At 57.1% G+C, this 26,380-nt stretch overlaps 1 protein-coding gene across 1 annotated transcript in view; it reads right to left on the bottom strand.

Moving 5' to 3' along the window:
- The window catches only part of NDST4 (N-deacetylase and N-sulfotransferase 4), a 95,749-nt gene that overhangs the window by 44,255 nt on the left and 25,114 nt on the right, over positions 1-26,380 (bottom strand). The window contains exons 2-3 of the mRNA XM_054562155.1: positions 11,150-11,237; positions 5,974-6,128 (exon numbers count right to left, since the gene is read on the bottom strand). Coding sequence (XP_054418130.1) covers positions 5,974-6,128; positions 11,150-11,237 — 243 coding nt within the window. The remainder of the gene's footprint in view (positions 1-5,973; positions 6,129-11,149; positions 11,238-26,380) is intronic.

The following is a 26,380-nucleotide window of genomic DNA, read 5'->3' as shown; positions in this document are numbered from 1 at the left end:
TTTTTTTTCAAATTCAAAATCACTTCCTGCAGACCCTGCTTTAGGATTTAAAACACCGATTCGAAAGACAGACACAATAGATTTAACAAATTACCTCCAAAACCACAGTGGGTTTAATTCGAAAACCCCGCCCGGGAACCTGGGTGCTCAGAGGCGGTTAGGAGCAGCGGCAGCTCCCTTTCTGCCGCAGGGCCCCCCGCCCCCTAACTCGGCGGGGAGTTAGGGCGCGGGCTGCGTGGACGGAGGTCGACTGAAACGCGGAAACGCGGAAGCTGCCCCACCCACAGGGCACGAGAGCGGGGACCTTCCTCTGAGGAAGGCAGGGCACGGCAACGTGTCCCCCCCACACGCCGCTCCTTCTCGGTCCCGGAAGGGGCACGTCGGAGGGGTCGCGAGATGAGGTCACTGAGCTGCTCTTTAACCTGCCCCGCCATCCGTGCCTCTTACAGGCTTGTCCGATGTGGGGACCGGGGAGCCGGGAAATGCGCCTCCAAATTCGGGAACCCAGGGCCTGGGGGGAGCCAGCTCAGCAGCGATTTGTAGGAAGAGGGGACCCCGGGGAACAAAACCGGCGTCCCTGAGCCAGGTGAAGGGGTAGGACACAGCGCTGTGGCGGTGGGGACGAGAGTCGTCGCCAAGGACTGCAGGATGGGAGGCCCACGGGACCTTCGCGTTCCAGTCACGGAAAAACCAGACGGGCCCACGGCACAGGCGGCAGGGGGTCCGGGGGCGCAGCCTCCTCGGGTCGCTGTTTCTGGGGAGATTGGAGGACTTGGAGTCAAAGTGACAGTGTCTTAATTGCATGCCAACAGGACCTGTGTGGCTGCTTACAGGAGAACGGACCGGAGAGGCTGACGCCGGCCTGGCGGCCAGCGGGCCGCGTGCACACACCACCAACGCGTGCGGTTGGCTGCCGGCCTTCGGGCAGCTCTCGGGGAGCAAGGCGGGCCCGCCCGGCAAGGCGGCCACAGTGGCAGAAACGGTTTCTTAGAAAACCTAACGTCCTTAGAAAGCAAGCTGAGGACAGACAGTAAGTGAGAAACTATTAATTCAAGAAAATCTACTAAGATGGGTGAGAACCGTGAAAGTGTGTGCGTTTGCGCCACCGCCCACTCCCTGCCCGACTGCCTCAGCTCAGAGTGACAGAATGTCTGCCCCAGCTGGGGACACCCGAGAACTCGGGGGCTCCTCCCTGCCCGGCTCCCTGGCAGGGCCGGCGCCAGCACTTCTCGCCCGTGGGCTCTGGGCACCGGAGCTCCGCTCTAGAGGGAGCAGCGGGCCCTTGTCCCCACAGAGCCATCCAGAGCAGCAGCTGCCTCCAGACGCAGGGGACCGGGAGGGCTGGTCCACGGCTCGTCCTGCTTCCGGCTCAGGGGTGCGTGGTGGTCCCGAGCAGGCGGGTGCGCGGGGGAGACCGGAGCTCCCTGCTCGTAGACCCGGGTGTCAGGCGGGAGGAGAGGCCCTGTCCCCACGCTCAGGTCCGGTGAGCCTGCCCCGGGGAGGGGCGGGTCACAAGGAGACAGAGCCCTGTCGGGTGCAAACATGAGGCTGCGCCTGTGTCATTCGGGGAAGTCGCGGGCACAGCCGCTCAGAGGGCAGCTCTCTGCTGGGTTTCATGGTGTCGCTGACCGGTTTTCGGCGGAAGCGTCGGCACAGCTGCCTTGGGGCGCTGGCTCCCAGGACGCAGAGACTTCCCACAGCGGCCCCTCGGTGAGCTTGGGTTTTTATGAATGTCAGCATTTTTCATATCAGGAACATTATGTCTAATCATGAAAAGGGTTATAAAGAGTTTAGAAACACGTGTCCCATTTTTGAAGCAGGATTTAGAAGCGACGCCTTTGTTTCAGATCCTTCGCTTATGACTCATGAGTAACATTTCTGATCACTTGATAAAATGTCAAGAAAAACTCACATCATTATTGGAAACTTAGCATTGTAGAAAAAACGCGATCTTTTTTCCTTGGGGATGTCTTTGCTCTCTAACAGGGGACAGAAAGGCTGCTCTCGTGTGCAGGTTCTCATGGGCCCGCACGCGGAACTTCATACAACCAAACCCCACTTCTTACTTGTTCCGCACACGGCTACTGCAGACCACGCATGAGCAATCCAGGCGGGAGCTGCCGGCACTTCCCGGGCGCGGGCGGCGGGCGTGGGCGAGTCGGCGAGGGCGCCGGCGACTTCCCGGCCGGCGGGCGGGCGCAGGGGGCGGCGCGCCCCGCCCCTGCCTGCCACCCCCTGCGAAGCGTGGCTCCCGTTACTGACACGCCCACCCCTGACCGGCAGCAGAAATGTACGATTTATTAAAAGAAGGAGATGAAAAAGTACAGGGTGGGACACAAGTTGCGGTTGTTCCTGTGGGGACATCAACAAACAACAAAACAAGGACGAGCCCTGTGCCTCAGGGACTCTGAGCTGGGAGCCGCCGCGCCCGCCCTGAACCCACCCCCCGCCCCGCCGGCCCAACGGCCACAGGAGTGCGGTGTCCTGACACAGCCTGTCCTTGGCCGTCCCCGCTCATCATGAGACTAAGGCCTCCACACGCACACACACAGACACGCGCGCGCACTCACGTGGCACCCGTGTTCCTGGGTGACGCGGGGACACATACAGGCACACACTGCATGCACACGTGCCATGGGTTAGAGGTAACACACACGACGCCCACACGTACCCGCCTGCAGTCGCCTGGCGCTAAGAATGACGACACTTTGTGGCAAAAAGGCTCTTCTGATATAAAGCCTTCCATGCGCTGTTTCTCTCATGGTGTTTAGACGTTACCAGAGAAAACAAACTTTACCCTGAGGGCATCTAGGGAAAGTCTACCAACGAAACCTTCTTGATCGATTGTTTAACCATTTCTGAAATATCAGTATGAAGCTCCCATGACCTTTGAATCCTCTTGTAAATGCTGTGAGAACCACTGTGCTTCTCCCTGACCCCTGCCAGCCAAGGTCGCACCAGGGAGCGGCGAGGGGTGTCGGGTGAGCTAAGGAGAGAGATGCAGGCGCGAAGGATTTTCCCGGCATAAACGGGCCCCCGAGAGGGGGAATCCCCCCCCTTGCTCCGGCTGCAGCTGCGTGGGCACTCGGGACACGCATTCCCGCCTGCGGACGGTGCTGCCGGTGACGGCGGGGCCGCAGCCTGGGCCGGTCGGGGGCTCCTGGTCCCTTGCTCCTGGCCGGCAGGTGAGCTGACATACTCTGATTGTCCAAAACCATTGTAGGTTAGAGAATGAACAAGGGAATCGTCGCCATTTCAGGGCAGAAAACTGAGGCACGGAGACAGTAAACGAGCTGCCGGCCGGATGGGCACTTGTAATGGGCGCCCCTGCCCGCTCCTGGCTCCAGCGTCTCCCCGAGGGCTCTGCCCTGCCGCCCACGCGATGGATGTGTCGCCCGGGTGCGGCAAGAGGGTAAATTCATAAGAAAGGTGCGCATTCCCTGGCCCTCGCGTCACACGCGATGTGGCCCGGTGGGGACAGTCAGCGGCGAGGCTCTGACTGTCACCACTCTAGGAGGACAATGTCAGGTCCGCGTGTGCGTTTCATGGACTTTGTTTCAGTTGTAATATCTTGACCAAGTGACTTATAATTGCACTTTCTTTTTTTTTTACAATATATATTTACAGGTTTCCACCCAGCCCTTGGCCACCAACTTAACGAGTGTAATTGTTTGGGACGGACCTGGAGTAGCCTTCGGCGCTTCGTTACAAAGCAGCTGCTCCGCGTCTCCCCCAGCGCTCAGCTGGGCTTCCAGGCAGAGGTCACCTGGACGGGCGAAACCGGCCCGCGCGCAGCAGAAGCTACCTGCCCCCCGAGCGAGGCTTCAGCGCACGCGTGGGCTGGGGGGTTTCCGCCAATGCAGACGGTTTATTCTCGAGGTAACCGCACGGAGAGAACGCAGCACGCTTACTCAAGCAAGTTTATTTTCTGAAAAGGGAGTATTTACATAACTTCACAATGTTCTGAAGCAGTACAAAATCGGTTAGACATTCCCTGAGAGTAGGGAGAGGAGAATATTTGTATAAACTCACATTCTCAAAAATAGTGGGCTTTTTAAAGCAAGACATAATGGCATAGTCATCTGGGTTTAGAAAGATCCTAATTGGTTAACTAACCAATTATGATTAATTAAGCCATTATGATTAATCCAGTAAGTAGGTCACTGACTGCTTGTGGGCGGGCACTGCTTCAAGCACATTATTCGCATCCTCATAACAATCCGAGCCGGTGTAACTATGACCCTCGTTTTACAGACAGGGAAACTGAGGCACGGAGAGGCTGACGCGCATTTGTGTAAGACGGAGCAGCCACTGATGGGACTGGGATCCAAACCCACACATCCCGGTGCCGCGCCCACGCTCGGAACTCACGCCGCAGGGAGGAGCCCACGTGCGGAGACCGTGATGGTGTCGGCGACGGCGTGGGTGGGCCGCTCGCGCGCTCACAGGCGCCCCTTCACAGTCCAGCGCGCAGGCGGCTCCGGCCCGCGCCCGCGGACGCGCTTCCCAGCAGACACCCGCCAGCCCTGCTCCCTGCGAGGGGTGGCTGCGTGGCCCGAGGGCGGTGGGACAGAGGCCTGGGTTGCTGGCGGGGCATCGCTGGGCGTCTCGGGCTCAGCCCCCGGCCCCGCCCCCGCGTGAAAACCTGAGGACGCGCATCTGAGCATTTTTCTGGGACAGCGTCCTTTTCTCGGATTGCCGAAGGGGCGCGCGTCTCCCTGGACTCTGGAGCCCGCTGGCTGGTCCCCCGGGCGCAGGCCCCGAGGCCCCCGGCAGGCGGTCACGATTCGCGGCCCAGGTGGCCCCTTTGGAGCAACGCACTCCACCGCGGGAGGAGCAGCTGCCACGGGGGGGGGGGGGGGGGCGGCCCGAGATGTGGCAGGGGCGCGGTGACGTGCGCCCAGTGACCCCAGAATGCGACTTGTATGCGCCTCTACGTGTCTTCCTGTGCCCGTGGTCATTTTTCAACCGTCCGAAGAGGAAAACACGAACACACAGGACAGAACCTTCTCAGCTCACGGAGGAGGACGCAGCGCGCACAGCAGGCCGGCCAGGCCCCGGGGACGGCGAGGCGCCCGCGTCTGGAGCCGGGTTTGCCGCCGGGGCAGCAACCGCTCGGGTTCCCTCCGCGCTGCACCCCGTGTTGGGGACGCCTGCTGGTGTGGAATCGGCCTCCGCAGCCACTGGCTCACGCGCTGCCAGGCTGCAAGTGACGACCCGCAGTGACGGCCGGACGGGAACCAGCGCCGCTTTGCTCGCTCGTGGGCACCAATACGGTGTCATTGTCCCCTGCGCCTTTCTCACAGACGCCCTTCGCCTTCGTCTCAAAATGAGGACACTATTTAGGCTTCTGCCTGAATCAGAGCTTCTCGAGTAGCTCTCCTCCTTGGACCTCAAATTAATGCTGTTGTCTCTCGTTTTGGCCTTTTCTTTCTAGGTTAACACTCATCATGTGACAAATCGTCCGAAACGCAGACCCTCGGGCTCTCTGACGACACCCTGAGTCAGAGCGCCCAGGCGCGTTGCAGACAGGGCGGGCGGCAGGGGCCGCGCGCACTCCGCTCCGGGAGCCGCCAGCCGGCAGCCGCGGCTCCTCGGCTCCCCATCCCTGCAGCCAGCCGCCCGCAGCCATGCCGCCCAGAGGCTGATTGGGACGCGTCGCCGGGGACACACACAGGGGAGAGAGAGCCCCTTTGCTCTCCAGGGGTGCAAGAGTCACCTTTCCAGAAAACAGGGGAGGGGCTTTCTGACAACGGCCGACTTTTACAAATCCATTGGGTGTCACATCTTGGCTCAGGGCGCACACACCCAGGCCTGAAAGAAAACAACACAAAGCCATGCGTGCCCTTGACGCATGAGGTGCGCTCGCTGACGTTTCCGCTCCGTTTCTGCGGGATCCAACCCGGGCCACTGACTGCGCGCCGCCCCGAGGCCGCGGCTCCCGCTGAGCCCAGCCCCGCGTGGTGCACTCACCAGCGCGAACTCCCGGTTGAGGGTCATCTGCTCCACCAGGGAGGACTCGTTGTGGAAGAGGTGCGGCTGCATGTGGCTCCACATGTGCGGGAACCACCAGAACTCGCCCACCGAGCGCAGCAGCAGGTCGTCGCCCGCGTCCTCCTCCGCGGTGCCTGGAACACAGAAGGGGCGGCGGCTGAGTCAAAGCTCCGCGTTAGCGTGGCGGCTGCGTCGGTCAGGCTGTCTGGCCACTGACCCATCAAGCCAATTTCGTGTTCTAATGAAAAGGAGGGCCCTCGTCTAAGTTACCTCAGGGCCACGGGGTGGGGTCGGGCGTGAGGAGCCGGGGGCAGCGCGGGGCGGGGCGGGGGGCGCCCCGAGCGGGGGCGGCACGGCCTCGGACTCGGGCGCTGGAGCGCGGGGCGCACGCTCGCCTTCGACGGTGGGTGAGCGTCTACAATCGTCAGCTGATAGTTCGCTCCCTTACTGCACGCTCTAAGCGTAAAACTGAGCCTCAGATTTAACGGATGGAGGTTGTTGATGTTTTTGGATTACAAAAATAACATATGCCGTTGAAGAAACGTGGCGAGCGTAGACTAGGGATGCATAAAGCTCAAAAACAAGAGCAAAACAACACAAACACAGAGACCATGTTCCAGAACAAACCAGTGAAAACATTTTGGTATCTCTCCTGAAAATCTTTTTCTACTCCTGTATAAACACTTTTGTGCATTTACATTTTTAATTTAATAGTAGGAACATACACATTTCTCATTTTGATAAAAATAGTTCATAAGATGTAAACAATAACCCTATTAACACATTAGAAACATGATTTGAGAATATAAAACTAATATTGATTTCTTATTCTCTATTAGGAAAATTTGTTAACATTGACCAGTGCATAGGAAAAACCTATTTGTCATATCAAAGTGAAAAGAAAATAACTATTTAGTGCTAAGGGAATTCACTAAGTTGTAGCTATTCAAGAATATTTTGATTGTATTGACGTACTTGCACAATTTTACAATATTCAGTCCTCTAACGTCTTAGTGCGACAGACGTACAATGCACTGACTTTTAATAATCTACCAAGATGATCAACTCCTGAAATCCAAATGGAGAGACGTTTATCGCTCCCCTGGGGGTTTCAGGACGGACGTCTTTGCGACAGACCGCGCGTTTCCCGCGGCCAGAGTGGCCGCGCCAGCGGAGGTCAGAGTCACCTCCTGCCGCGCGGGGCGAATGAGCGGGTCCTCTGCCCCCGCCCACTGTGCTCGGGTGGGGGCTGTGTGGGGGCGTCCCTCGCTCTCCCCTCCCGACGGCTGCCGGGACCTGGCGGGGGGGGGGGCTCCCGGGAAGGACGTTTCACAGGGGGACTGGGACACGCAGATGCTGCACCAGAGAATCTCACCGCTTTCACGCTAGAGACTGAGCGTTCGCAACCACTGCCCACGGGCCGAGCGGGACGGCCGGAGCCTCTCCTGTCGCCGGGCACCCGACTCTCCCCAGCAGCCCCCGCACCCCAGGGGCCCCGGTCCCGCAGCTCCCCGCCTCCCGGTAGCCCCGACGCTGGAAACGGCGGGGTGGCCGTCGGGCGCCGAGACTCCCTGCGGCCTGTGGCGTGCAGAGCAGGGTTTCAAATGTTACCAAATCCAGCTGAAGGAAGGTATAAATTTCCATTCATGGTAAACTTTTTTCTACACGTAACGTGCACTGAAGCCACACGTGAGACCACTAGCCGCAGTCGATTCAGGCTCGGACCCGCCGGCCGCGAGGCGCCTGACCCCGCCGAGCTTCCGCGGCCGGTCCGGCCCAGGTTCAAGCTCCCGTCGTTATTAATCGGAAACACAGAGGTTTGGTGCTCACTGAAAAGTTATTTCCTTTTACTTTTCTGACTCCCAGAAAATATAAAGTGCTTCAATTTAGAAGTAAAATATTGAAGAATTCAGTTCTTTGTTACCACTTTTACAGGATCTGTGTCAGGAGAGAACAGTGTGTTTTGCAAGTCCTTCACGTCGGCCAAAACAAGAGTGAGTTTGGCAAGATCTGGGCCCCCGGTTAATCCCCGTAAGGCACCCCGCCCCATGAAATAAGACGTAGGATGCCAGTGTCCGCCTTATCAAATGCTTTGGCACAAATGCCCACCTTGTATGTGCTCCCTGTGCGTAAGCAAGGTAATTCTTGAAGGATGACCTGGGGACATTTCACAAGCTGGATACAGGACAAACTAATTTTAAATATTATACTAAATAAAAAGGGCTATACTGTGATGAAAATTAATTAAAAGTTAGCTAGTTTCCAAAACTAGAACATAGAGACATGTGACTTGTTCAGTGTTCACATGTGTACAGCTTTCTCGGTAGTATTTGACTGACATGCAAAAATACTTTTAAAAGCAACAGCGCCCCACGCCTCCCTAGCACCTGCAGCGAGCTACGCGCTGTTCTCGGCGGAGAGATGGGGTCGCTGGGCCCGACTGGAGACGTGGAAACGAGGCCCAGAGAGGCCTCCTGACCTGCTGCTGCGGGGCACGCGGCCAGTGAGACCGCCGAGCCTGCCCCGAGCAACAGCCGCCCCCAACACCGGGTCTCAGAGCCAGGGCCTCCGGGGGCGTCCGGCCCGCGGCCCACAGGCTGCGCGCAGCTCAGGATGCTCTTCCGTGTGGCCATTACATTGACAAAAAGTCGTGAATTTCCTTAAAGCACGGTAAGATGTTTTTGTGATGATGTGTCACAATGTATTTCATGGGTGGCCCAAGACAGCTCTCCTTCTTCCCCTGTGGCCCAGAGAGGCCACAAGGCTGGACACAACCTGCCGCAGAAAAGCAGAAACGAACACGTGTGGGTTTTACGTTCAGATTTGAAAGGTAAGAGTTCTATGGGGAGGGCCTTTTTCTCTAAAACGAACTCTAGTGGAGAAGAGCAATACCAATCTAATTCGCAAGTACTATCCTTGAATTGATTGCGTCCTAGTCAATGTATCGTTAATGAGAAAGAACAGCAGCGACGAGCTGCGAAGGTCTGAGAAATGCCGCAGCCCCGCTCGGGGGAGGCGGCCTCCGGCCGACGCCTCCGCTCCCGCTCGGGCGGCCGCCGCACAAGTCCAGCCGCAGGTTAGACGTTTCCAGACCAAAGCAGTTTACTCCAAACTCCAGGCTTTCATTTCATTTTTTCCTTTTTCATCAACGGTATGGCCTTCCTCCTTCAGTGCGGCGCCCGGGCGTGGCTGGCCTTTGGGAGGCGCCGCGCTGTGTCGCTTTGGGTGAGATTGTGTTCAGCACGGGAGGGACAGGGACACTGTGCAGGAAGGGATGCGAGGGAAGTACAAACGGGGGGCCCTGGAAGGAAAGCGGCCTCTGTGTGGGTGCCACTGGGTGTGTGGGATGCGAAGTCTTCCAGACGAGGCGGCTCGCCACTCAGCGGCATCCTGGGAGACCGCGGGGCTTGGCCCAGCGACAGCTCCGTGCGGCCGAGCGGCGGGGCGGGGCGGGGCGCGCCGGTCCTCTGCTCAGGGTGGCCCGCGCGGGTGAATTCACGCGGACTCGGTGCAATAGAACAGCACCCTGGAAACACGTTATGTGTGGATGCATTTCATACACTAGCCAGTCACTGAAGGTTTCCTGCTCATGGGAAGGAAATTAAACTTCTGGGACTTACAAATGTATATATAGCGTTACTCTCTAAGGTCCCTATCACCACAGCAAAATAGAACAGTGTTTCTTCCATTACTTTTGTTAGGTTAATACCAACACAAAGAGTAGAGGAGCCCATTGAAGAGATACCGTTACAATGTAACTTTCTGTATCTTCCTCGAGGAACTGTGGTATCAGCCCTGGAGCCCCGTGCATGTTCCGGGGGGGTCAGAGCCGCGGACATACCTGTTCCGTGGGTGAGCCGGCGCGGCCTGTGGAGTTAGGGGCGCTCTGACTTCACAGTCAGAGCCGCTCAGGCCAGAGCGGAGGTCTTGCGGGGCCCTGGGGGGGACCGAGGAGACGGGGCCTGCTGTCCTTGCGGCGCCTGGGGCTGCCGAGCCTGGGCGGGCGGCCCGAACCGGCGCGCTCTGCGACGGCCCCTGGAAAGCGCGCAGCCCGTGGCTCCCCGCCCCCCCGCCCCCCGCCCCGGCTGCAGGACTGGTTTTCCTCCCATCGCTTTCAACACAGGAGGGAAAAGCATGAAAGAGAAGGCAGGGAGACAGCGCTGCTTCAATAATCGAATAAATCAGTGGGGCCTCTCGGAAAAGACGGTGAGGCCTCTCTGGGGAAATGAGCTGCATTTGGGATAATTAAAGGCTCCTTTGCACGGGATGTTTTTCGCGAGTCCACGCACGGCAGGCACGCGTAGGCAACGCCGCGAAACGGGCTCCCCGAGGCGCGGCTCCCCGAGGCGCGGCCCGGAGCAGCGCCGACGCCGCCCTGCAGAGGGGGCGGTGCCCCGAGGCGCCCTGGCACCCCGCGTGGGAGGCTCTGTCAGTAGCAGGGGAGAATCACCCCTATGCAGAGCTGTCCCTCGACTCCTGCTAGACACAGCGGTGCCGATGCTCAGAAAGCTGGAGTCAGTTTCTGGAGGGGAGGACGGGTGAAGGGGAGAAACATCAGGACCTGGAGCTGGGCGTGGGCGCCAGTCACGTTCTGAGGCTGCGAGGCGGGCCAGGGCCTGAGCAGAGGCTGGCCTGCGGCCGGGCGGGGGCGGGAGGAAAGGCCGGCCTCGCGGGGACGGGCTGGGCACGGGTCCCGCGCGTGCGCTGCGGGCGGCAGCGCCGGGCCAGTGTCCTGGAAGGGAAGGCGGACCGGGAGGGTGACTTTCCGGATCTATTCACTTTCACGGAGGCTCTCACAGGCCTCTCACGTTAATGCGTGTTTTCCAAAGGAAAATAGCATTTACGAAGCTCATCTAGCAGGCAGCTTACGCACAGTGCCCCTGTCGCTGTTCGCACAGCGCCCTGGTCGCCAGCCTCGCCGGGCTTCCCCTGGCGCGGCGCTGAGACGCCGGTGCACAGCCGCCCGGAGCGCGCCGCGTGCCGCGGCCTCCGGCCCCGACTCGGAGAAGCCCGCCCCGCTGCCGGTGGGCCCCGCGCAGGCCGCCCCCGGCTTCCCCGCCGCGGGCTGGGTAGGGGGCTCGCCTCCTCGTGACCCATTTAAAAGCTGCTCTCCTATTTTTGTGGCGCTGCCTGGGACCACCAAGCCCCCTCTTACCTGTGTGGTAAAACTTCCCTGAAAATCCAAGGTTGAAGGTAAAATTTGCAACCTGAGTGCGCAGTAAATTTTGAGTCTCTAGTAATGCCTGAAATAAATAAGAAATTAACATGATTTTAGAAAAATAAATACGAAGCTTTGGGAAGCCTCTTTTTCAAATGTGAATGCGGGAGGGAAACGGAACCGGAACGCGGCTGCTCTGGGCGCTGCCCGCCTCAGGGACCACACTCACTCCCTCGCGCGGTGCCCGGACGCTCGCCCGGTTCAGCGGCCGGCCAGCCCCGAGCGCGCCCTGCCCTCTGTTGCTGAGGGGAGGTTCCCTGACGCACAGCGCGGCAGTCGCTGTTTATTTCTCTGCCTGATTGCTTGAACGCCAGATTATGACGCTTATTGTCTTGGGGAAATTTTTCAGGATTACTAGATACAGACAAGTCCTCTATTTGTAGGAATAGAGAGACAGCTTTGGTTTGCGTTGCAGTTTAGTATTTTACGTAACTGCGGTACCTCTCCTATCATTTTTAAGGTGTAATTACCGAATTTGCAGCTTGGGGTTTTACTTTATAAACGAAAGGGCCATGGAGCCCCGATAGGATGGTGATTGTGAGTCTTGAGGCATGACCGGAAAGGACAGGTCGGAAACAGATGGCCAGTTTCAGGAAGAAAAACCTCTACGTGTGGCGACAACGTCCCTCGTTTCCTGGTCTGTGATTAATCCATCTACTAATTTCATGCCTGCAGACAGGGCGAGAACACACCGACCATCATCGCAGAGTCAGGCCTGGCCCTGTGATTTCCTGCGAGTCCTTCCCACGCCCGCGCTCGCGGCGCGACTTACGTGCTCGTACAGGCTTGAGCTTTTAGTTCGCTTATTGGTTCAGATGCTTTTCTACTTTCCACAGCCGTTTAGAGAGGACTTGCTTTGTTCTGATAGGAAGGAGACACCCATTTCAAACTAGGGACGTTCGTAAGGCGGGTTCCCGGCGCCCGCTCTCCACGGGGCAAGCAGGGCGAGGGCGGGGCGGGGGCGGGGGCGGGTCCTGCCCAGCAGGGTCCTGGTGGCTGCGGCTCGCCTAGCGTTTGGGCACCTAACCGCGGACCTCCCCCGACTCGAGAGGGCCTCCCGCAAACTAGTCCAGTTAAAGGAGAAGAAAAGCAGCCATATAAGGAGGAGGGCAATGGGCTGCACAGTCAGCAACTGTCCGAGATCGCGGGGAGCCCGGGTGTAACCCTGGCCAACCTTGTTTAAACGTTATCGGTTAAATAGAAACGGAGGGGGGGAAACCCACATCAATTGGATTCAGTTACATGACACATATATGTTTCTCAAAAAGAACAAATTCAATATTAGAAAAATGGGTGCAGGTAAAACGAAGTCTGGTGAACTTGCTGAGCGGGTTGGCGGGCGAGACTGCGGACCGTGCCCTCGGGGTAACACCTGCAATGCTCCTCCTGTCCCCTGTCCTGGCTTCTCATTTGCTCGATGCACGGTCCCTGAGCCGCCTCCATATCATGAAATAGGTGGTTTTTACCCCTCCCCGTGCCCCCGCCCCCCCGCCCCACCCCCCGCAGCCTCCCGCTGGGGTCGCCCCTCAGGCCGCACTGCGGACCGCCGCCCGCCTCCGCCCGCCTGGCTGCGCTGCGCTGCGCACGGCCCGGGCACAGCCCCGGGGGGCGCGGCAAGGACACCCAGGGCTCCCTGTGTGCCTGGGAGTCCTCGGGACGGTCCTTATGGGGTGTGGGGTACCAGCTCCCTGCTTCCCCCGTGGACCTGCCACCCTGTGCGGGCCTCCTGGGCGCCTTCACCGCGGCCCCCTCCCCGCTCCCCACAGTCAGGCCAACGCCCCAGCCGCACCCGCGCTGCTCCCCGGGGTCCCGGGGTTACTGGCCGTCACCTCGCTGCTCCCCCGCCCCGCTCCCCGCTCCCCCCTCCCCCCGAGGCGGGTCGAGCGCATTGCCGGCGCCCAGGGCTGGTCACTACCCGTTGCAGCAGGGCCTGCGCAGGGGCAGGCGGGGCTCAGGCCCTGGCACGTGGGGGGTGCTCAGCGAGCGCTGTGAACGAGCACCCCCACCCCGCGGGGCACCCTCTCCCGCAACCAGGTGAGCAGGGCTCTGCATTCGCAGCGCACACCTCGCCCTGCCCTTTCCTGGAGCGACCCCAGGGCGGGCTTCCTCTGGCCTCCCCTCCTGGTCCTCCGGCCCCGCAGAGCCCCAGCCGCCCCGACCCCACCCCCGATCCTCCCCCGCCCCTGGCCCGCCTCTGAAGCTGTGCTGGAGCGGAAGCCTTCCCGCGGCCTCAGGCTTCTCCGTGCTCCTCTCCCGAAGACAGGTCCTCAACTGCTCGGGATTCACACCATTTTCCCCTCCCCTCATCACTCCGCATCGTCTTCCCCTTTGCCCTAGAAGCGCCCGCCGTGCCGCTAAGTGTGTTTTCAGACACACGGAGAGCGTTCAGCACGAGCTGGAATTCCGGACCAACGCGGACAGCAGTGGGCTGAACTGCAGGCCTCTGCTTTGGTCGCTGACGTGTGCCTCATGGGAAATGCCAACCATGGTCCGCGGGGCAGAGGATCCCGGGAGGCCGCAGCCTGGAGCTGCGTCCCCCAGCCCACGGGCCAGGGTGTCCTGTGACCCTGGGTTCCAGACCCCGGGCGGCACGTTCCCCGGGGGGGGCCGGTGGGGACTTTCTCCCCTGGCGCTAAGGAGCCGCCCAAAGAACGTGCCGCCAGCCCCTGTCCACACGGGGCTCTCGCGACGGCCTGCGGACTTGGAGTCTTGACTCCCGTGGGCGTGAAAACCAGCATCTCCATGAGCGAAAACAAGACAATGGACAACAAAGGCAAACCCGACAGGAGCCACGCCTTCCCCTGGCCGCCAGCAGCCCTGCTCCGGCTTTGAAAGCCGCCGAGGCCGGACGTTCCCGGGCCTCCCGCGGCAAAGCAGAGACGCGCGCGCACTAACGACCACGCGCAGAACGCCTCTGGCTGCCTCTCCAGCTCTCCCCGCGGCCCCGCACCAGGCTGCATGCACCCCTGGGGAGACGGAGGCACCGGCAGGTTCTGGAGGGGAAGCGAGTCCGGCGAACAAAGCCAGTGAGTGATACGCATGGCGCATCGACAAAATACTGGTAATTGCAGCTCGTTGGGAGTGGTCCAGAAATAACTACATTACGTGCTCGTATTGAAAGCAACACACAGCACCTGCCCTGCAGTGGGACAGGCGCGGAGGCCTGTGGTGGCCTCTGAGAAGGTGGCAATTTGGCTGCGGTCGGAGAGGGAGGGGCTGGCCCTGCCCGACACAGGGCTGGGCGGGAGCGTGTGCCCAGGCTCAGGGGCCAGCGACCCAGGCAGGGGTCAGGGGGGACCCTGGCATCTTCCCGACACCCCGCCTCCCCTTCATCTCGTTCACAGCGACTGCCCCCGGGAGCCGCGAGAACTTGTACAACGCGCAACACCTGACGGTTTAGCCGGGCGTGACCTCTCCCTTCGGGGGGTCCAACCCCTGGCCCGCGGGCTGCACGTGGCCCAGGATGGCTGTCCTTGTGGCCCAGCACAGAATCGTACATTAACTTAAAACAGTACGAGATTTTTTTTGTGACTGTATTTAACATGTGGCCCAAGACAACATTTCTTCCAGAGAGGCCCAAAAGCTGGACACCCCGCCTTAGCAGGTCAAATAAAATAATGACAACAGCCAGGTTCATTTGTGCCGGACCCTGTATGTGTGTGCGCGTGCGCACACGCGTGTAATTTCTTTTTCTTTCTGTGTTTTCAGGAGCACTCAAGAAGTGTGGAATGAAAGCGAGCTTTTTCATACATTTAGAGCAAAATGATGGAGAAGAGGTATCAAGTAAAAATACTGCTTTAATGATTTTTAAGTTGAGAATTATATTAGGTACGTGTTCAATGCAGAGCAAGTACTATAGTGAAATAGGTGTTTAACCTTATTTATGGAATCTGAAACAACAGAGAAGGAAAAGCACATTACCAATCTTTTAATGTAAATATTGTGGCATAGATATTAGCTGTTAAAAAGAATTTAAACTTTCCATTCATCGACTGTTGAACTATTGGGTTGGCCACAAAGTTCGCTCGGTTTTAAAGTAACTGTAAAACACGTTTTACATTTTCACCAACAACGTCACTGAACAACACAGACACCGTGTTGTTCCACTACCTTCCGCCATCCTTTAGGCAACTTTGTAATTCGGTCCTCCCAAAACTTTTTATCTTTTTGAGCAAAGAACTGTTCCAGGGGCCTTTTGCAGTCTTCCAGGGGATTGAAATTGTTTCCATTAAAAGAATTTTGTACAGACCGAAATAAATGAAAATCAGGAGGTGCAGCGTCTGGTGACTACGGCGGACGAACCAGAACTCCCCGGCCAGGCTGGGACAGTTTTTGTCTCCTCACCAAAGGAACACGCGGTCCTGCCTCAGCCTGATGGAAGAGTCTCTGTTTTCTGTTGGCTGATTCTGGACTCTCCTGCGGGCGCTGCCCTCAGTGGGTCTCACTGCGGGTGGCCCTCGTGGGAATGAACCGTCTGGTTTTCCGGGGGAGCCCTCCCTACAGGCCTCCCTTCCGGTCCCTCCACATGCGCAACGTCACCTTCTCTGGGCGAAGACCGGCCTTCGTGGCTGGTGGTGGTTCACCTCACTTGCCCCACGGTCTCTTCCGTCCCCCGGATTGTAGAGTATCCACTTTTCATCCCCCGTCCCAATGTGTTTTAGAAACAGACCATTCTCGTTGTGTTTAAGGAGAGAGTGGCATTTGGAAATATGGCCAAGAAGGTTTTCCTCACTTATGTGGAACCCAAACCTCGAAGTGATTAACATAACCCAGCTGGTGCAAATGATTTCCAATGCTTGATGTGGATATTTTGAGCACGTCAGCGATCTCCCGTGCGGTAGAACATTCATTGTTCTCAATTAACGTCTTGATTTGATCACTGCCGGCTTTAAATGGCCTATCGGACCGCGGAGCATCGTCCAGCGCGAGATCTCCAGCACGAAGATTCACAAACCACTTCTGACACGTTCGGTCAGTCACAGCACCTCCTCCATACACGGCACAAATCTTTTTTATTTTTGCACTTCAGTTACGTTTTCACCTTTCTTAAGATAATAAAACATAATATGCCAAAAATGGTGCATATTTCCATCCATCTTCAATATTAAAATGGCTGCACAGAAATTCAGCAATTTTGGTAAGTTTTTTGTTAAATGCAGGCTGATATGACAGTGTCACAATACAATCTAACAAAATTGTTTCAAAGGACGTTAAAGACAACTAAGCATTGTTAGAGCCATCGTACGGAAAAAAACCTGAAACTTTTGCCAACCCAGTAAAATTCATAATTATTATTTTACGATCGATCATTTAACAGTACAAAAAAACTTACAAATTATTAGAATTTGTTAAAACACAAGTCCCCTCGAGTTCTGTACTTGTATAAATGAAATGACAGGTCGTCTCAATCAGCCTCAGGACTACAGGAAAGGACCCTCTTCCGCAGACGGCGTTCGGTGGACGCTGGGCGGCTCGTGGCGTCACCGGATCTGCACTTGGACACGCGAACACCTCTCGCCTTGGGCCACGAGGGAGAGAAACTCCCTTATAAACTCTCGGTCTCGCCTTCTGCATTATTTTGTGTGAATCTCTAACATCACTTTTAGAGATTTGGGGTCGTCCTTATTCTTCCTAATCGCTACATCTATTAAGCAAGACATATTTTTCTACACATCTTTGTTAATTACTAACATACCCCGTGTTTATATAGCACACTTTTGGGGGCAGTTCCTTCGGTGACATTTCGTGAATAATGGCAAGCAGTTTGCTTTCCGCATTAAGTGCACGAAGGAGCGACGCCCGGGGCGCCGCCCGGGGAACGCGGGCTGCCTCCCACCGCTCCAGGCCGGGCGACCATCGGGGGTGCGCGCTGTGCGCTGCGCCCCCTGCTGCTAATGAGAACTCAGCTCCTGCGGCTCTAGGGCCCAGTGCTAACTTCATTTTAATGAGTTCATTATTTGCTGTCTTCCGAAAGGGAGACAACAAATTTTCCTTTTAATTAAAGGTCAGCACATCCCGGCGGAGGGCACAGAAGAGGTTCTCTGTGGCGGAGTGGTGGAGAGATGAGGCCGCCTTCCCGGGAAGCAGAGCAGGGGGTGGGGGCGGGGCGGGGCGGGGGGCGGCGTGGTGTCTCGGGAGTGCAGGCAACAGTCCATTTCGGGGAGGAGGGGACCCCTAAGCTTGAGATAAGTGAGACCGCCAGGGCAGGGGAGCTGCTGTGCCAGAAACTGTAAAAGAGGCAATCAGCCCGAATACAGCTCTACTCCTGACCGCAGGGTGCGCCTTCGCGGCACGAGGGAGCCTCGGGGCTGGGACGCGCGGCCACAGGCACAGCCGCGCAGAGCGTCTCTCAGATGTTTTGTCACACAGTGGGAGGCCGAGGCAGAGCCAAGGTGGGGAGGCTGTTGTTAGTAACGTGGAGGGTTAGTGGACCGAGCGCGAGGCGGGAGAACGTGTGTGCTCGGAGGGAACCGACCGCCGGCCAGGCCGAGCGCTGCGTGCGCCCGCGGAACCTCCAGCCACAGGGCAGGGGCGTCAGTGATACGCAGTCCGGTCCCCTCGCGCCGTGTGAATGGCCTGCTGCCCGTGTACATTTTCATACGAGTAACACGAGGAGATTTAAGCACCAATGACGAAACAGATCAGCTGCACCTAAAAATTAGGGCGGTTCGGTTAAAACCTAAAGCATTCCATTTGCTCTGAGGACACACAGGGATCATGTCTATCTTGTACACCGCTTTCTAATTAAGACCTGTCTTTCATAACGTGCGAATGTGTTCTCAATCACGCTTCTATCTTGAGTAACTTTACATGTGAAATCGGCTCCGTTCCTCTTTGTGCATCTAGTGTTGTTCCTGGCTGAGTGTGTGTCTCTTTCTTGAGTGAGCCTTTTACGGTAGAACAGTTTTAGGTTCACGGGACGGCCGCAAAGGTAACGCGGAGAACACGCCGGGACCCCGTCGGCCGCGGGCCCTGCACTGCTGCGCGGCGCCAGCCACCGCGCTCGGTGGGACTGGCCCGTCGCTGTTGACTGCGGTCCGCCCCTCTCTGGACACGTTTTCGGAGTTTTCCCTTCATGTCTTTTTTCTAATTTCCTGTCTCCTTCCTCCTGATTTACCATCCGGGGTCCCGTGGGGACACCACATCCCCGTGATTGGCTGCCTCCTCAGGCTCTTCTGTGCTGAGTCTCACACTTTTTTCTTTTTCTTTTTGAGCAGTTTACAGACAAATCGAGCAGAAAGCACCGAGCTCCCACACACGCCATCTGCCGCACGTCCACATGCAGAGTCCCCGTTTGTGACACTGAGTGACTCTGCCGATACATGGACTCAAGCCCATAGTGTGTGTGAGGGCCTGCGCCGTGGGCGAGGGCCTCCACGGGCTCTGACAGGTGCGGGCTGTCACGTCGCCACCGCACAGCGTCCGGTGGAGGAGGCTCGCCGCCCCGGGTCCCCCGCCCCCCATCCCGCCCTCCTGCCACCACTCACTGCGCCTGTCTCCGTAGTCTGCCCTTTCTCGAATGTCACCGAGGTGGGATTATACAAACACGCAGCTTTCCCCCGGGCTCCTCTTGCTCGGCAGGGTGCCCTCAAGATTCCTGCGCGTCTCCCGCGGCCCGAGGGCTCGCCTGCTCTCATTGCTGAAGAGCATCCCATTGGCTGGAGGCGCCGTGGGCTGTCCGTGCGTCGCCCGTTGGAAGAAAATCTTGTGTGCGTCCAAGGCTGGACACGCACGAATTCAACTGCTGTGAACATTTGTGCTCAGGGTTTTGTGTGGACCCACGTTTTCAACTCACTTGTGCCATTACCGAGGAGCACAACCGCCGATAATTCCTAAGAACACGTTTCGTGTCCGATGGAACCGCCCGCTGTCTTTCTGGCGGGGGTGCCCCGGGAGCGCCCCAGAAGCGGGAGGCTCCTGCTGCTGCGCGCGCTCCAGCCCCACCCACTGTGACGGCTGTGGGGCGGGGACTCGCGTCGCTTCCATTTGGAATGCGCGTAGGATGGGGAGCACCCTTCACGCTGCATTTGCCTTGTATTTATCTGCTTTGGTGAGGTGTCTGTTTAGATCTTTTGCTCGCTTTTCAGTTGGGTTGCCTGTGTTCTTGTTGTTGAGTGTTTTGAGTTCTTTGCATGTTTGGATGCAAGTCCTCTATCAGATATGCATTTTACAAACACTTCTCTCAGTCTGGCTAGTCTTTTCGTTCTCTTAACAGTGTTTTTTTGCAGAGCAGAAGTTTTGAACTTTAATTTGTGCTGCTTATCAATTTTTCTCTTTCAAGGATCATGCTTGAAATAACATTTATTTGCTAAATGGATCCAATACAAAAGTAAGATGAGACAGGTGAGGCGGAGCGTTTTGTGAGTCAGGTAGGGGAACGTGTGTAACTTACGATGGTGTTTTGAAGGGGGCTGGAAATGAGTCCTCTTCAAAAACCTTCGCTCTCTAAAATCAGAATAAGCTGGCAAGTGTGGGCAGCTCGGCCACGGCTGTTGTGTAGGGTTTGGGTGTGACGGGCGATGAGGCAAACAGGGGTTATTACAATAGCATCTACTTGGGCTTTGGGAGCTTAGACAGTGATAGCAGCGAACAGAAAGGAAGGGACAGATGCCGTGCCTTGCGGAGGAGAAAACACAGGAGCTGCCGACTTCCGTGCAGAGGGACAGGCGGGAAACAGAGCTGGGAGGCCGAGCGAGACGGTCGGGGCCCCCGCTCTGCTGGCCCCCGATGCCGGGACCGGGGCAGGTGGGGCCTCCAAGGAGAGAGAACAGTAAATATTTCCATTGAGTTTAAATGACCGGAAAGTGAATTAGCAGGTGTTGTTCCTGCATAAATGCATGCATAGGTTCCAATTACAAATATGGAATGAGTACTATAACTAAGCTGGGAAAAATAAGATTTATTCAGACATTGAGAAACATTTAACAGTGATAAGTATGGATGCTTAAGGCCTGTTAATTTGTAAACACAGAAGTAAATTCATGTCAATTTTGTAATACGAATCTATGCTCATTTATAACGTTCATTGTTTTGATGATGCTTTCCTGCGAAGGGTCGCTCCCAGCTTGGAACGCAGGTGGAGGGTGGCTTCCCCCGGTTCGGAGCCTGGGGTCTTGGCTCGCGCTGTGGGTCCAGGGACTCCTGGGCAGCCGGCCCGGGAGCACACGGTTCTCCCCCGGGGGCCCTCGGGGCAACAGGGGCCGAGAGGGAGCAGGCTCGGCCGGGGTCCGAGGCAGGCTCGCACCGAGGGCTGCGGTTCCGGGTGGGAGTCCCGCTGCTCTGGCGGGACAGGCCTCAGAGGGGCGCCCTGAGGGAGGAGACTGTGGCCTGGCTGCAGCTTTGCAGTCACGGCGTTATTTTATTTCATTCTTTTTAGCTCCTCCCAGACTTCATCAATGGGTGCTCTGTGGTCCTGCCTAGGAATCCGCCTCTTGGCGCTTAGTTTGCCCTTTGTTTCAGGGTCTCTTGTTGACGAAGAAAGGTCCCCCTTGTGCCCTGGAGGTGGGTACGGCTTGAGCCGCTCGGATGAGTCACTCAACAGGAGGCCCCCCAACAAGGCGGGGCCCTGTCTCTTGCTGGGGGCCCAGACTTTGCACGGAGGTGAGAACGAATCTTGCTTCTCGCCTGCCACAATCACGGAAGACTAGGAGAGCACAGCACTGAAGGCAGAGCGGGCATGGGCTCCGCTTTCTGCGCTGTCTCTGGCCTGCTCGGGGCCTGTGTGTCTGTGAACGGACGGATTGGCACGTCCATGTCTCTGATCTGTGTTCCATCGAGATGCGTAATTACCGCTCCTCTGTACAAACGGGCTGAGAAGCCGCCCTTCCACAGGGATTAATAGGTAACCACAACAGACCTCTACTCAGCGTGGGCGAGCCCTGTCCCCAGCACGCGTGACACCAGCTCATCGGCACCCGCTGGGGCCTGCCAGCCTCGCTTCGCTGGGCAGAGGAGGCGGCGGAGGCTCAGAGACGTGTGGGGCACGGCCCGATGGAAGAGCTGGGGCGCAAGGCTGGGCCTCAGCACCGGGGATCCCTGCAGGGTCTCCGGACCGGGCCCGGGCGTGCCGGGTACCACAGGGGCGCCCCGGGTGCCTGCTCGCCTCGCAGTGCCGTCGGCTGTGACGTGGGACTGAGACTTATGCTGACCCAACAGTTTCTTGTGCGGGACACGCGAGATGCCCCACAGGAAGGGCTTGGGACGGCTCCTGGCCCAGGGGAAGCGCCCAGGGAAGGTGCGCGGTTGGTACCGCCGGGGCCGAGGCAAACGTCGTCACCGCCACCTGGGCCTGCGTCTGCCTAACAATGAAGTAAGGGAACGCTCTGAGGGGAGCAGGGGAGACGCTGAAGGCCGGGGAAGGTTCAGGTCTTCAAAGGCAGAGCCTCTCCCCGGACACCTGAGGTTGGCAAATGGAGAAGATTTAAACATAAAAAAACAGATGTGAAAGGACAGCTGTCCAGGTGCTCGCCCTTCAAGGACCGGGGAACCTTCGCGGCGCCTTCTTTCTCTCCTTGCTGGACAAGAAGCTGGAGGCTAATTCTGAGGTAGCGGGCCGCCCCGAGGATCTCCAGGCAACGGCTGCGACAGGCGGGCTGCGGGGCGGGAAGCGCAGGGCGAGGGGTCGCGGGGGGCGCGGCCGGGGACCAGTGTGCCAGCCTGCGCTTTCCCGCCCTCATGTTCCAACCTCAGTTTAAGCGGCAACGTGGCCATCTTGCTAGCATGTATTCAAGATCCGTGAGTGTGTGTACACGTGTCATTTTCTTAGCAGCGGGATGAATACCTGTGATTCTATGTTGTAACCTGGACAATAAACTGTGTTTTTTAAAATATTAAAACATATAATTTTCAGAAGCTCCATTTTATCAATCCAACTCACTTCTAAATATCCTGGAAGCGACATCATCTAACTTTAAATGGGAGATGATGTGACTATTATCCTAAGTCAAAAGAATGATAAAATGAGGGTAAAGCTTGACGTAAATTACAGACCGCGTGGGAAAATCAAGTATCTCCATTTTAACATTTTACCTGATTTCTAAGTAGTCTAGTCTTTCACTTCTCTTATGCATTGCCTCGTGAGGCCATCTGCCTCTTAGAAGTCTGCTAAGAAATCAGATATCTGCAGTAATCAGCTCACGATGATAAATGGCCGAGATACGAAGGGGTTCGAGATGCGCTAGCGCCTTGCCAAGCGTGCCCAGAGAGCTTTGATTAAGCGGAGCTCCAAGTGGATGGCCAATCATTGGAAAAAGACAGAAAAGTAAAATAAAGCAAGCCTAAAACTCCTCCAGGCAGGAACTCGGAGCTCTATGTTCATTGTCTCAGTCTTGGTAGGGCACTCATTTTTTTTGAAGAATTCTTTCCCTTTTTCCAGTTTTCTGCACCCAACTTTACATGCCTCTGTCTTTGAAGACCTGCGTCTTTCGCGGGCCTTCCTTGACCTGCCTGAGCGGCCACCGCTTCTCTGCCGGTCGTTGTCCCCTCTGCCAGTGGCGGAGCTGAGCCCCCGCGCCGCGCGAGGTCAGGGTGTCTCTCCAAGGCCGCTGGCCTCCCGACTCCCTCGGGGGCCCCGCGGCCTCAGGGGAGCGACCCCCCCCACCCGCCCAGAACGCTCAGAACCGATGACCTGTCCAAGTGCCGCCGCGCGGAGCGCCAGGGCTTCGCTCCTGCCTCGGCTTTCAGGGCTGCGCTGCCCCCTCTTCTGGGCAGAAACTGGGAGCCGTCGCACAGCCTCCAGCCCCCGGCTCGACCCGGTCCACCTGCGGCGGAACAAGCGCTCCGCGCTCCCGGGACGAGCAGCCAGGCCGCCTCGGCGCGCCGGGCTCCGCCCCTCACGCTCGCCTTTGCCTCTGCGCCTTCTTCTTCTCCGGGCATCGCTCTCCGGAGCCCCGGCCAGTCGCGTAGCTAACACTTGTTAGCTCGGTGCTCAGCGTCCCGAACGATTCGGTCTCCCATTCCTTTTATGAAGTGGCGCTGTTTTCCCACCTGCTGTGCGCACGTCCCGGGGCGGGCACCGCGGCGGCGCCCACCGGCGGCAGGGCCCGCAGGTGATCGCGGGCTGGCGCTGGGGCCCGCGTCCCCGGGCAGCGGAGAGCAGGCGGCCGGGCCCTGCCCCGTCCAGGGTGAGGCTGCGCCCTGAGGGCCTGAGGGCCCTACGGGTGCTCAGCTGCCATCATTTCACGAACACCGACAACGAGGCACAAAACCTTTAAACGGACGTCACCTGGTCGGGTGAACAGCAGGTCGAGGGGTGGCGGGGAGCCTCGGGCGCGGCTGCCTGGGTGAGGGGCCCCGGGATAGGGGCTCTGCTGCCCTGCTACCAGCACGTGGCACCTCGACTCCAGAAATGAAACCAACCTGCTCTCCGAGGCTCTTTTTATTCTAATTGAGTAGCTAAAAAATAAAATAAATATAAACCATGGAAAATAACTTGTACGACCACAATGCCATAGCCCATTAAAGCAAAAAAAATTAATTGGAGTGGGTTTTTTTAAAAATCACGATCACACTTCATATTCTACTGCTTGCTACTTATCAAAGCAGGGGACATGTAAGACCCCCCCCTGCCCCAGCGGGGTCCTGGGCAAGGCCCCGGCCTCCACCTAGGACGGTCGGTTGCTCGGCTTGGCCAGCTGCTCTGGCCGGGGGCGGGGCCTTTGCTGGCCCAGACGCGGGGCTCGGCTGCCCCGTGCAGCGGATGTGGCGGCCGCCCTCTGAGCCCTGGCAGACAAGACCCAGCGCCTTCGTCACATGTACACGCAGCGGTCCCCGCACCTGCCCGCTCCCGGGGCGGCACGTGCGATGGGGCCCCGCTCCATTCCGATGGATACGTTGGTCCCGGGCACCGCACGTGGCAAGGGAGGAGTTGCCTCACCCTTTCATATTTCATCCTTTCCGGGGCTAATTGGGCAAAAAATTGCTAGGATTATTTCTAAATTGGTGATCGGAGGAAAAGTGGAAAATAGTTTAACCTTTTTTCACAGCAAGATTAAGCAGCAACCAATTTAGTTATCAGATGATCAATCAGAAATAGTTGAATTGACAAGGTTGACTGTTTTTCAGTTCTACTGTAATAGGAGAATTTTAACAAGGACTTGATTCTTTAATTTTAAGTTGCTGATGTTTAATTCGATTACGTTGAACACTTACAGCTTTGAATGTCTCATTAACTCCGCGAACAGTCACCGGACACCTGTACGTGCTCGGCGCAGAGCCGCCTAAAAAGAAGAATCCATTTACCGCTCCTGCCCATTTCACTTGTTTACTCAATGTTTGTGGAGTGAATGCGTTCTCTGAGTCCATATGTTTAATAGTTTAGATCTTCCTTTTCCCTGGACTCATGCTTTACTCAAGAATTCCTCCTGGTTTCCACGGAAGCTGTAGAGGGCAACCGTGAGCAGAAAGTGTTGCATCTGCCTCTACGTAATTTACCTTCTGTGTTCATCGAATATTTGACATTTGTAATTGGCAGTCACATTATTTCACTGTCTTCAAAAGACATGGGCCACAGGTTTAGAGAGCCTGTGGGCAGCTTGCTTTCCGAGCCGGACCAGCCCGCAGACCACCGGCCCACGGCAGGCGGGCGGCCGTCCTCTGGGGCCTCTGGGGCCGGTGGGACTGGCCCGTCCGCCCTGCCGTCCACTGCGGAGCTGCGAGCGTTTGAGCCGAGGCCACGGCCCCGGCCTTGTTCTGCCAGTGCCTCCGTAGGCAGTCTCTCGCGTGTCCCTGCCGTCGGGGTGGCTGGGGGAGCTCTTAAAACGCCCCAAAGTCACCACTCACCAGCTCCTAGGAAGCCTGTTCCGGGCAAAGGAGTCACAGCTGTGTGGGATGGTGTTGTTGGCGAACTGTGCTCTCCTTGAACTTTTGATAAGGAGTCACTGAAAGCAGATAATCAAAGGAGAGAGAGGGCCGCGCGGGGGCGGAGGGGCACCCTTGCCGCGGGACTCTTGTCCCTGCCGCCAATCGTGAACCCCTCTGCGCGGAGATCGAACCGGCGCCAGCTCTTCCACGTGTGCTGCTCTCGCACCTGCCTGTCCCTTCCTCTCGCCCGGCTCGCTCTGCGGGACCCAGCGTCCTTTAACTCAAAGGGACCCTATTTGGTGACTTTTTGTATTTAATGAATTGGCCCTCCACGTATAGGGGATTTTTTTTTTCACTTTTAAAGCGGGTATAAGTTATGAAGTCCCTGCTTCCTAAAACGTACAGACATCAGCTAGCAACGCACACCTAGTAAGAATCTCTCGAGTAATCAACATACAATATAAAGGGGAAATAACTTTAAAAGTGAATGCACTACATAAAACAAAGAAGTACAGGATTTACTGATGAAGACAGAGAAAAAGATGTGAGAGAATTAGAATATAAGGAGCTAAAGTGTGTGTTTAGAGTCCCGTGTACGTTCAGATTCATTGATGACCATGAAATTTCGTGCCATGATCTTCAGTTCTGGCTCTGAAAATCCAAGTACAGGCAGCAAAATGAACTCTCCCATTGAGAATATATTCGCGTCCACCTTTCTGCTCACCCTGGGGAGGCGCTGCGAGTGAGGAAAGGCAGCCAGTCAGCCTCACGCTGTGGTGCTGGAGGGCTAGGCCCGCCTTTTTTTTTTTTTTTTTAAACAACATAACAGTTCTGTGTTGTAACATCAAGTAGTGACACCGTTGACTTGCAGTGTCAATTTCAAGGTGCCGGTTCCAGTTCCCATCAGATAACCCAGCCACTTGGAAGTGAAAGCTCCCAGGTATCAGTGATAAATGTAAAAACGTTACATTTGGCTGGTTGTGAAAAGAGGTCTTGCCTGGCTCTAATGGGCATGATATCTAGATTGTGAATTGATAAATTATCACCTGTTTTATGATGAGTATCAGTGACGGTTACTGTCAGTTGTTGCGTGTCTGTGGGCTGGCGCTTGGTGTGCCGTTCTGCCTCCTGAGCGGTTGCTTAGCCGTAAGGCTCAGCGGTCGTTCTGGGCGGGCCCTCCACTTTATCCACCCCCGCCAAACGCGCAAACTCTCTCTCTCGTTTTGCTACTTATGTCTCCTCTTTGTAAATTATTTGAGGGAGTATGACAATTTTTCCCCTAAAGTTTTGGAGCACTCAGCATTTCTGGCAGGCGCCGTGGGAAGAGCCTCAGGGGCTCCGCGCAGTGACCCCGAGTGAAAACAACCC

Source organism: Pteronotus mesoamericanus, unplaced genomic scaffold, assembly GCF_021234165.1.
Source record: "Pteronotus mesoamericanus isolate MK-2021 breed Mesoamerican mustached bat unplaced genomic scaffold, CSHL_Meso_final contig_163, whole genome shotgun sequence".
Classification (NCBI taxonomy): domain Eukaryota; kingdom Metazoa; phylum Chordata; class Mammalia; order Chiroptera; family Mormoopidae; genus Pteronotus; species Pteronotus mesoamericanus.
The sequence above is the reverse complement of the archived record's forward strand: the minus strand, read 5'-3'. Positions and strand labels throughout refer to the sequence as shown.